This window comes from Micromesistius poutassou (assembly GCF_964030765.1).
Source record: "Micromesistius poutassou genome assembly, chromosome: 5".
Lineage (NCBI taxonomy): Eukaryota > Metazoa > Chordata > Actinopteri > Gadiformes > Gadidae > Micromesistius > Micromesistius poutassou.
In genome coordinates this window covers 2790952-2803107 of record NC_140275.1, presented here as the reverse complement: position 1 = coordinate 2803107, position 12156 = coordinate 2790952, and the positions used below count along the sequence as shown (strand labels likewise).

Genomic DNA, 12156 nt, shown 5'->3' with positions numbered 1-12156 from the left:
TTAAGCATGTCTCAGTAATCTATTTGGCCGTGTAACTGTTTGAACTTATGTTAAGCATGTCTCAGTAATCTATTTGGCCCGTTGTTTAAGGTCACACCAACTCTGTCAGTGCATAGTAAATGTGTGTGGGATATCTACACACACATTTAAGTATAATATCATTAACATTGATGCATAATAACATTTTAACAAATTGCCTTTTCTCAAGAAAAAGCTAATTTGAGTTAAAATGTGAAAGAAAGAAATGTATGGTGGCCCACATGCATCGTGTAATCACCGCTTGTTAAGACAGGAGTCAAACTGCAATTAACCCACGCAGTTTGGCATCAGCACCGGGGTCCTCTTTAATGTGCCCGGCTCATGGGCACAGCTTCTGATCTCGGCATTTGGCCACACATGTCGCTCTATTCGTTCAGCGAATCCTATAAATCTGGTAGTTTATAGGATTTAAACGCTTCAATCCACTTGTGGACATGAGAGCAACATGTTAGACAACAAACATCACGCTAAAAACCTGGATTACTCCATTTCTAAAATACTATAGAGCTAAGCACTAACTAGTTAATTAATTGGTAGGGGTTAACCTAACAATTTTTAGTGCTTGGCACTTGGTTCTATGAACATCCTTACTGTACCGACAGCGATATATTGTTCTTTCTTCTGACAAAGCATCTGCTAAATGCCCTGAATGTAAATGTAAATGTAGAGCAGAATATAAATAAAAACACAATTTAGCACATAACCCCTTTTGGACTTTTTGATATTGATTGGAATAAAATGTCTCTGATTATAAATTCTCTTAAAACACATAGGCCGTGTCCCAATTCAGGGGCTGCATCCTTCAAAGGACGCATTTGAAGACCGTATACGTCACAGCGGCGCGTCAATGCTGTCCGATTTCGAAGGGTCCTTCGAATGTGGCCGAGATATGCAGCCTTCGTTTCCCGGATTTGAAGGACCCATCCTCTATGGACCCATCGGATGGATCCTTCACGGCCCAATGTATCCCAAGATTCATTGCATGTTGGATTTTTTTGGCGCGGAGAGAGTGGAAGCTAGCCTGGCTCCGCCCGCCCACCTACTTCCGCCCAAATTTCATTTTCCCTTCAGTAGTCAGTCTGGGGCTGGGGCTTGTTAGTGGGATTTTGCCCGAACAAATTTCTGTGTGACCAATCAGCGAACAGAGGAAGTGGCTGAGAACGATGACGTCGAAGTAGCGACGTATTGTCAATGACAAGACCCAGCCTCGACAGTTGACTGCAAACATTATCTCTGTCCTTACTATCGAATATTAATGTAGAATTTGTAATTGTTCCTTGAACTCTAAAATTAGATGAACAAAACCTGCAGCTATCGTTGACAGACATCTTCACGCTTCATCTTGTTTTGTTTGTGTACACAGCCTGCGCATGCGCGCAACGTAGTTTCCGGCCGGTCCCGGCGCATGACATACGTCACGACCAAACGCTATTGCGATTGGTTATGGCAGATCCAGAGTGGCACTGGGCAGATCCAATAGTTTTAAACTTCAACAGACACCCGTCTCCAAGTGAGTGAACGTTTGCCGTTACAGCAGTTCCAGACCTTCTGTACAAATGAAATGAAGTACGATGGTCTGGTAGCACCAGGCTAAGTGGAAGCGGCAGCTGCAGCAAATACATATTTAATGACAAAACATGTAAAAACATTTTTTTAATATAAAAGTAAGGTTGGGACCATTTTAAATATGTAACTTTATTGTCAAAGTTCAATGTCATTAACGCTAGACATATAACGTTAAACTAATTACGTTAAGCCAACGTCCTCTCTTCCTCTTCACCCGGCGGTGAATCTTCTCCCACTCCTCCAATAAAAGATAAAACATAACAAATAAAATTATGATTTCTGGCTCCATATTTCTCCTCCGCTGTCCGGTTTTAACCGCAGCTGTCAGGGTTGCTAGGAGACAGGAGCGGAACGTGGTCACGCAAGGTAAAGGACGTTACGGTTACGCAATCCGGAAATGCTCCGTAGGCTAGACCGTCCCATTCCACAACGCTTGTTCGGCCTTCGATGCGGCCTTCGCGGTCTTCGAAGGCTGCATCCTTCGAAGGATGCGTCCTTCGAAGTATGCAGCCCCTGAATTGGGACACGGCCATAGTTTTTTGTCTTGTTGCCATTCTTCACACCGTAGTGTACATTAGGGGTCGCTCTGGGGCCTCCTCCACGACCACATTAATCCGGACACCAGTACTCTCATGTCACACCTTGCACTGAGCCACACTAAGAATGTCTTAACCATGTTCTGACCGTTCAGTGCCCCTGAACACAGATGGCTAGCCATTTCCTGTTGTAAAAGCAAAAGCACATCATGAGATAAAAACCAGTCTTCCGTCGTCTCTTCATCGATAACACTGGTGTGTCTGTGTTGTCCAAAGGGCTGGCTCGTTGATAACCCCATGATGGACCAGTGACGCAAACCCCAGTGTCGTCCATCATGGTCCATCACATCTCCCGTGAATTACTCCCAACACATTGGAGCCTGACATTAATTACCTCCTCAAAACGCTGCCAAACACCAGTCAGTCTCGGCGAGCGTGAAAAATGTCATCCTATTGATGCGGCGAAGGCACACATCCATCACGGAGATCAACGTTTTACAACCACGGAAAATAATGTCTGTCAGAAGCCAGTAAAACACAAGAGGACAAGAAAGGGTGTTTTCATTGGTGCTTTGGGTGTCAGATGAAAGCCGTCTCTCCTCTCCGAGCTGAGGCACACAGACGGCTGGTGTCAAGTACACACTGCACCACTGAACAAGAGACTTTTTGACAGAATCTTTAATGCGGTGTCCCGGGGGGGCGATCCGTCCATCTGTGCGGATCTGGATTAGCACAGAGAGGAGGATGGCGGTGAGGAGAGGCGGGGGGGGCGGCGTGGCAGTGGATCACAGAGCAGAGAACATTGCACTAGCAGGCTTTGTAGCGCTGCTAGTTCCCCGTGTTCTGATTAGATCTGACTGGGGCCGTCGCCCGCCGGTGCTGGCAGGACCCTGATGCCCAGCAGATGTTAAACATCACTTCTCTTATATCAAACATCTGATAAAAGGACTTTGATGTCACACTTTTGATTCAAGCACAGGTATTTTTATTCACGTTTGGCAAAAGAAACAGCGATACAAATGACACACAACCATGATTTGACTTTTTTAAAGATGTAACTATTAACTCTGTCTTAATTTAAGTATGTACAGTTCAGCGCCCAGCTCTGAATAGATTGCAGCACATTCATTTGCAGCGAAACTTTGGAAAGGAAAATCACCCTGAGATTGGAAGCGAGGAGTGCATGTTGATGATCTTCTGTTTGGTCCTTCATTCGTTCTCTTCCTGAAGCAACGGCTGTGAAACGAGGAGCAGAATTCATAACAGGTCCCCTTCCATAACTCACCAGGTTAAACTACCCCATAAAACCGATAAATCGTAGCTGTGAAGCGCATATTGATTGCAGAGATGCCCTCACCCGGTACGCCATGTCCTGACCGCTGGGCTCCGGCCTCTCCCAGTTGCGATTGGACAGAATCCTCAGGACCACCAGTCCGAACACGACGATCAGAGCTCCGAGGGAGTTGGCGAACACCGCCTCCGGTGGCAGGGCGCTGTACGGCTGCGTCCCGTTCGCCGTCCCTTTGCTTTCAGTTGGGAAAGACGAGGAGGAATGATGAGAAAATACACAATGGTAGTTTGTCCATGTTAATTATTGATGACTGATGATGATGATGTCTAATGTAATCATGTTGAATTAATATATTAATATTGTTCTACATATCACTGTTTAATATCATTAGATAATTTATTTGCATTTTGCACATGATTTATGTATTTTTATCATAATTTCTTTGAATCAAGAAATGATTAATCATAATATAAATCCAGCCCCTTTTCCCCGTAACAGACCCTTTAAGACTTTAAAGGGTCATTTCCTGGTAACAGACCCTTAAAGACTTTTAAGGGTCTGTATTTGAAGACTTTTAAGGGTCTGTGACGGGGAAAAGAGGCTGCATTAGTCGACGTATAGACGTCCTCATAGAGAGCTCTTCAGCCACGAGCTGACAGGTACTCAACAGAGCGAAGATGAGCTTCTCGTTGATGCCGGAGACGCAGGCGGCGATGCTGAGGGTGAGGATGGAGGCGCCCAGCCACACGTGGAGCGGCTTGAGGAGGACACGCAGCGCCACCGGGGAGCAGGGCAACAGGAAGCCCCCCACACCCACCGCCCACTGAGGGAGGGAGGAGGGGGGAGGGAGACAACAGACAGACATACAGGGATTGTAGAGGTAGGCAGACAACACAGACCAACACATACCGACAGAATGGACAGACAGATAGATGGACAGACAGACAGATATAAATACATTTAGATTTACATTCACAAGTACATTTGTCAGAAGAAAGAGAAACTATATGGCTGTCGGTACAGTAAAGATGTTCATAGAAACATGTGTGCCAAGCACTAAAAAAATGTAGGTTAACCCCTTCCCTGTATACAACAAGGATAGCTAGGATAAGATGCTACACAATGCCAAGTACTATTTTATAGTGCAAGGTTGTAACACACAATAAGTGCGTACATATGGGCCGTGTCTCAATACCAAGTACGCAAACTAAGGACTCGCGGACTAGGAAGTGCGTACTTGGCAAGTCTGGACTTCCAAGTACAGACTTCTGAGGACGTGAGTACGCACCTGCAATTGGAACAGCAGCGGACTCGATGGCGTCACCAACTCAGCTGTTAACTGTGCTTTACGGCCTCATGTAGGCATATACTACTGAACAATATAAACAAATGATATAAAACTAAAGCCCAGCCTCTTTCATTTTAAAATAGTATGTTAATATTTTGAATTAATATAAATGAAAATATATGATTGTCATGTGTATAAGCTATACACACAACTTTTTATATGTAGGGTACAGGTGCGCGTGCCTAACTGTCTATGTAGTTGGAGAGTAGGCTATTGATATAATTACGAATGAGCGAGAAATTACACAGATTAGAATAGAAACACACACACGATCGGATGGATCCGACCGGGATTTTCGTTGCCGTTGCGATGGGTTTCCTCTATCAGCAACTTACAACTTACTTAACAATATAAAAAAGTTATATAAAATAAAACCCCAGCCTCTTTCATTTCTAAATAGTATGTCAATATTTTGAATGAATAGGCCTACATTTTTGTTATATATGTAAAATGTTCCTATATATAGCCTATTATTATAGCTTACATACTAATATTTTAAAACATGGGAATGCGAAATGCATCCTGGGATATTTAACTGTCCCAAGTCCACACAAGTCACCTCCGATGCGTCCTCGGTGGAACGGCCAGTTTAAGAACACATCGAGAACACTTCCGGGTTTTACGACTTGTACTTGACTTGATGCGTACTTTGAATTGGAACAGTACTTGGGCTACGATGACGTTTCACGAGAACACAAGTACAGACAAGAACGCAAATTGAGAAAGGGCCATGAAGTCTCCCCCAAACCTTCCCCACGCAGGGGGACCCACCTGGCCGGCGAACAGTGCCACGCTGCAGACGCCCACCCAGCTGTGGAGCGAGTAGAGGGGGGGGATGTGGTTGGTGGCGTGGTTCTGGAACACGGCACACAGCCCCACAACGGACAGGACCAGCGCCAGCAGCATCAGGCCCGCGTGGGCCAGCTTCCAGGGCAGCTTGTCCCCGCCCCAGGTCAGGGGCACGCGGTATAGCACCGCCCCTGAGGACAGAAGACTCATCCTTATGACTCGGTTCCAGTAGAGAGCATGAATGTTCTGCAGACAGGATATATGTGCTGTCTGCAGAACATTCATGAACCCTCCTGGAACACAGTCAGGTGGAGTCGTTCTCCGGACTCGGTTCCAGTAGGGCTCATGAACGTCCTGCAGAAGGAACAGTCGTTCTCCGGACTCGGTTCCAGTAGGGCTCATGAACGTCCTGCAGAAGGAACAGTCGTCCTGACACGGTTCCAGTAGGGCTCATGAACGTCCTGCAGAAGGAACAGTCGTCCTGACTCGGTTCCAGTAGGGCTCATGAACGTTCTGCAGACAGAACGGTCGTTCTCCTGACTGGAATGGAGTCAGCTTTACTTTCACTTGAGGGAGATTTCGTTGGTCGTTTTCTACACCTCAAAAGGTTTATTTATTTGTTGCTATTCGCAACGATGTCTAAGGACATCAACATGAAGAGGAGCCATCTCCTTTAATATTTTACTTTTGAAGTGACAGCTTTTTTATGTTGAGGAAGTATTTTTTAGCTGAGAATTAAAGTGGTATTTTTCTTTTTTACCTGAGAACTTCTGTCATTTTTTTCCGCTGCAGATATTTCATGATTTCACATTTTTGATAACAATAAATTAATTAAAATGTTTGAAAAGTCTCATGGCCGTGAGCAAACTACTGCTCATCACTTATTGTGGGGCAGTTTGCATATGTTCCCTGGACAGTTGATATTAGGGTCAGCAGTTGGTTAAATCATATGTGTGGAGGAAGACGCACCAGAACGATAGAAGCTGAACATTTAGACAGGAGAAGACGGGGTCCCTCCTGAAAGGTGTCTGGATCCCCTGTGACATATTTCAATGCTGACCTACTGCTTGTCAGGGAATCACGCGGGGTAGCAGCAAACACTGGTTTATGAATAACTTTCATCACCATTTTCAACCAATCAGAAACACTGAATTGTGTAATAACTCGTGACTCACTCAGCTGATGTTTGTTTTCACCTCAACAGGCAGGTGACATCACAACAACATTGGTTTAGTTCAACCTCCAGATTTTACATTTCAGATTTACATGTCATTTTGCATTCAACACAAAATAACACGACAAGCATCATTGACGACTTCACCGCTAAAGTACACTTTGGAAGACTTATGGACATTTTGTTCTTAGATATATGTGATTAATGAGCGAGTGGGGCTTAGGTGCCTTGCTCAGGGATGCCTACCCTACAGGAACACTGTGGAAAGGCGATGTTTGAGCTGGGAGTCGAACCCTCACCGTACTCACCGAAACCGTACACCACCACCAGACCGGACACCATCAGCACCGGGTGCCAGTTGAACTTCAGGCCCGAGTCGTCCCAGGCGAACCCGCCGTGCCATTGGCTGTTCCACACGCATACGCCCGCCACACAGGCCACGCCCAGACACGCACACAGCAGGAGGCACAGGTAGAGGGGGACGGATGACCTCATAGCGACCTGGGAGGGGGGACACATCCAAAAGGTATGCAGATGATGTGATGATCCCTCAGGTGGGGAGACAAAGGTGTGCGTCTGACTCTTACTAGGATTTTGTGTGTTTTGTGTATATGGTGTTACAGTAGTTGTTGGTGAGGATTGTGTGTTGTGGTTGGGGTTTCAGGTGAAACTAGTTCCAGCACAATTACAGAGCCTATTTTCTATTGGACAATGTGTCCAGAGAAGGCGGAGCATCCATATTTTATGCTGAGTTTATTTTTTTTTTATTATGAGTCAAAATGGCTGCTGGGGTGACAGAGAGAGAGAATAAGAGACATAGAAACTGACAGGCAGAACTGTAGTCAAAGTAGCACTAATGCTAATAACCTGAATTTTTGCTGTAGGTATATTTGTTTTATTTTGTATGGGTGAAAGTACTTTTTGACCAATTTATTTTTGATATTTGTCGATTATATTGTAAATTGATTTTATTGATTTTATTTTTATTTGTTTAAACTCGAAAATTCAAATCAACGCCCACTGTGGCTTTTGAAACTCCTCTCCGGGTTATTTGTGTGCCTATCACCCCCTTCTCCACGTCGTCATCACACATCCTCACACGAGCATTTTCATATAATTATGTTTTGAAATGGAAATTATGTCATGGAAGCATTAATTGCTGAAAACTGGCTGAGATGCAACATTGAAAGATTGCACATGAGTATACATTTTATTTCCTACACAACCCTGCTCTATACTAGACAATACTAAAGCCATCAATGTAAAGATTCATTGTCAATGACAATTAGTAAATGTTAATAAGTGAGGCAAGGAGTCATTTAATTAAGTTATTAAGTAATTGCCATTAAATATATCTTTACATATACATATAAAAGGTAAGCAAACTACAGTCAAACTTTAGCCCATAATGTAAAATATTGAACTTAATAATAACTTGGTCGTTATCTTTGTCTTTTACTTTCAATTAAATATCCAGTGAGTCACTTACTTCTTTAGGTTCCCTTCCACTTCAGCCAATGTCACGCTCACAACATATAACAGAACAATCTAAAAACCCAACCCTACCCTAAGAGCAGATGATGTGGTTTGGCCCGGTGGTGTCTGGTACTCACAGCGTGGATCGATTTCACTTCTGTATTGCGTTCAGCGGTCTCACTTCTCCATTGGTGTGTGAGCAGCTGGAGGCTCTGCAGGGGAAAGTCGGAGCCCAGCGGGGGGCCGGCGGAGGAACCACCTGCTGCGTCTGCTGCACCCAGGGGACCTCTGAGGAGACGCAACACGTATATTAGATAAATTATATTAGATTAACGGTCATCAACATGCTAGAAGTATTTTAAAAAAATATGAAATGACATTTTAAAAAGTATACTTTTTTTAATATCGAGGGACAGGTTTGGCAGGTATTCTAACCTGTTGTAATTATTACCCTAACGTTACGTCACGTTGTTGTCGTCGTAACTTTACAAAGTCGGGAAGTGTCGATGCAGGGTAGGCCTACCTCATTCAGAAGATCCCGAAGCCTGAAAAGGGTCAAACAAAACAGTCATCTGTTCATCCGTGTGACTTTTACAACTTTTACAAAACAGTGAACCGAGAATAGTGTTTACCCCCAGACTTCCGGAGTCTGGGATATGTAGTCCTGGTAATGCCCTTGTGTAGTTCAGCAGAGACTTCCCCGTTCTGGGATATGTAGTCCTGGTAATGCCCTCGTGTAGTTCACACCTGGAGCCCTCGCGGGTCGCAACCATGGACCTATAAAGAACTCGCAACTGTGTTTGGATCAGGGATTTAAACCAACGTGATTGGATAATCTCCGGCTATCCCCTCATTAATATTCACGATTCTTCCGGATTCCGCCTACGAATAACCCATTCGGAGTCCCGGTACCGCCCTCACCTGGGGTCCTCTGCGCAATCGCACGTCACACTCGTTCAAGTCTGTCCAAGTTGTACATTCCTAATCCGAAAATGAATAAAATCCTAACCAAAGTTTATTTTTATTCAACTTAATGTTGTGTCTTGGGGTTGATGTCAGGTAATTTAACCTGTGTTCTGTCCACCGGCTCCCCCCTCAGACAGAAGTGGTAACGTTAGAAGAAGGCGTTCACTTGAACCTTCATTTATTTTTGAACTGGGTTTTATTCCCATGAATGCTCTTGATCTGGCTACAATGACCTAATGGTTTCCCCCTAAGGACGATGGTGATTATATAATATGAAAATATTTCTAAATGTAATTGTGGCGGGACTCTGTATAAAACTCAATATAAACGGGGGAGATAACTAAAGAGGGACCGACAACGCCACCTGGGGAATTGCACCCCAGGAAATAAAGAACAAAGAAAATTAAACTTACATTTACCTTACAGAAATTATAAGGACACAGGTTCGAAAATCTAAAAGAGGCAGAGACAATATATATATTAAATGTTTATTTTAATACAATAATGATAAAAACTAAATAAAGAAAACTGGAGTAAAACCAAACAACAAAACAAAGGTTATGTAAACCAACAACCCAATTGTCAAAACAATGAAACAGAAAAGGGGAAATAACACAAAAGCAAACTTAACCAAAACAAACAAAAGAAAATATCAAAACAGAGCCAAAACAAAACCAAAACAGAACAAAACTAAAACAGAACAAAACTAAAACAGAACAGCAGCAGGGGATCCACCTTGGTAGGCAACCAGCAGAGGTTGAGTTCAGCCATCTTGGCCCTTTTATAGTGCACCTGGGTGCAGGGGGAGGAGCTAGGAAAGGCTGCGTTCGCAACCCCTACTGAGGATCACTACAATCTACCCCCTTGGTTTTTTAATCGTCGGCCCGACGATTTACATTTACTGCCATGGCCTAAACACAGCACAGCCACTAAGCACAGACACCAGAGAGTTAGTAGAAACCATCTGGACTAGGAACCCTCTGGACTAGGAACCCATGTGCACTAGTAGGAACCATGTGGACTAGGAACCATGTGCACTAGTAGGAACCATATGGACTAGGAACCATGTGCACTAGTAGGAACCCATGTCGACTAGGAACCCATGTAGACTAGGAACCCGTGTAGACTAGGAACCATGTGCACTAGTAGGAACCCATGTCGACTAGGAACCCATGTAGACTAGGAACCATGTGCACTAGTAGGAACCCATGTAGACTAGGAACCCATGTAGACTAGGAACCATCTGGTCTAGGAGGAACCCATGTAGAGGAGGAACCCATGTGGACTAGGAACCCATGTGGACTAGGAACCCTCTGGACTAGGAACCCTCTGGACTAGGAACCATGTGCACTAGTAGGAACCATCTGGACTAGGAACCATGTAGACTGGGGGTCCAGGTCAGAAACCAAGTGAATGCTTGGTCTACATGAGGGCCAATGACTGCCCTGGTTGGATGCCACCACTAAACACCAGAATGCATCTGGGGTGCTGCTGGCGCTGGTCGCCCTGCTCATAGGGCTGGACACCCAGGTGTTCATAGATGAAGGGTACTTGGTCTACTGGAGACAGGTGACGAGCTCGTACACAGGCGTGGACCTCCTCAATCCACCCCCCAATGCTCAGTCCCGTCCCGCCCCGAAACAGCGGGCACCTCCGGTCTCTGAGGAAATGAACCAGTCTCTCAGTCACTGCAACAGGAGCTGAAGAGAGTCCAGGAGCCGATGAAACTGCTGATGAGGTGTTGGGCCAAGGCCGGCCAGCCCCTTGCTCCCGACGCATCCGCTGACTCTCAGCTCGCAGCTGAGTGGTCAGGTCTCTTAATTGTGCGACCTCCTCCTCCATGAGGAAACAAAACCGAAGAGGTGAAAGAAACTGTCCATGCCAGGAACTGCCCGGCACCTACTGCTGTTCTGTAGAAAAAATAAAATAAACCCTAACAAGCTATATACAAATCAATTGTGTTGTGGGAAAAAAAAAGAAAACTACAAGTCTCTGCCTCAAAGAAATCCTGCCGACAACGCCAAAATGTGGCGGGACTCTGTACAAAACTCAATATAAACGGGGGAGATAACTAAAGAGGGACCGACAACGCCACCTGGGGAATTGCACCCCAGGAAATAAAGAACATAGAAAATTAAACTATTACCTTACAGAAATTATAAGGACACAGGTTCGAAAATCTAAAAGAGGCAGAGACAATATATATATTAAATGTTTATTTTAATACAATAATGATAAAAACTAAATAAAGAAAACTGGAGTAAAACCAAACCAAACCAAACAACAAAACAAAAGTTATGTAAACCAACAACCCAATTGTCAAAAACAATGAAACTGAAAAGGGGAAATAACACAAAAGCAAACTTAACCAAAGCAAACAAAATAAAATATCAAAACAGAGCCAAAAAAACCCCAAAACAGAACAAAACTAAAACAGAACAAAACTAAAACAGAACAGCAGCAGGGGATCCACCTTGGTAGGCAACCAGCAGAGGTTGAGTTCAGCCATCTTGGCCCTTTTATAGTGCACCTGGGTGCAGGGGGAGGAGCTAGGAAAGGCTGCGTTCGCAACCCCTACCGAGGATCACTACATAATGTTTATAAAGGCCATCTTTCTATTGCAAATCTTTTTCCAACACATTTTATTTCTTAACATCCAAATTGCAATCGTTACAGTAACAGTTATGTAGGCTAACATTTCATTGTACGCATTTTTCCCCTTATGTACAATTGCAGGCTATTACAACATGTAGAATAATCAAATTAGGATAGTTTTTCACCTGTCAACCCTATAGCTTTACCTGCTGTACATAAAAAAAAACGCCTATACTCATCAACTGTTCAGCAATATCTACTAACATAAGATCTATTAACAACTAGTCCGTTCTGATGACTCTCATAAATCACTTTTCCCCGTAGAGAATATCAGTGGCACAGCTTGCCGCCAGATGTTACACCTTATCATTGGCGT

At 44.2% G+C, this 12156-nt stretch overlaps 1 protein-coding gene across 2 annotated transcripts; it reads right to left on the bottom strand.

Moving 5' to 3' along the window:
• Positions 1–3115: 3115 nt before the first annotated feature.
• cyb561a3a (cytochrome b561 family, member A3a) lies at positions 3116–8828 on the bottom strand. Of its 2 annotated transcripts, XM_084467708.1 has the most exons (7): positions 8743–8828; positions 8357–8507; positions 7052–7244; positions 5552–5760; positions 4101–4255; positions 3499–3667; positions 3116–3377 (listed from the first exon to the last, which is right to left on the bottom strand). In XM_084467708.1, exons 1-7 carry the CDS (start codon positions 8745–8747, stop codon positions 3351–3353), a joined length of 909 nt encoding a protein of 302 aa, XP_084323834.1. In that variant the 5' UTR covers positions 8748–8828; the 3' UTR covers positions 3116–3350. The 2 variants fall into 2 exon arrangements, with proteins under 2 accessions (XP_084323834.1, XP_084323835.1); XM_084467709.1 differs by lacking the exons at positions 8357–8507; positions 8743–8828 and adding an exon at positions 8233–8308.
• Between the last annotated feature and the right edge of the window lie 3328 nt (positions 8829–12156).

Excerpts from the sequence above, each read along its gene's own strand:
- cyb561a3a (XM_084467708.1), bottom strand. Across the intron at positions 7,245-8,356 it reads AAGTGAAATCGATCCACGCT|GTCGCTATGAGGTCATCCGT; the intron begins GTGAGTACCAGA and ends CCCCCCTCCCAG. Across the intron at positions 3,378-3,498 it reads GTCAGGACATGGCGTACCGG|CCGTTGCTTCAGGAAGAGAA; the intron begins GTGAGGGCATCT and ends CTCGTTTCACAG.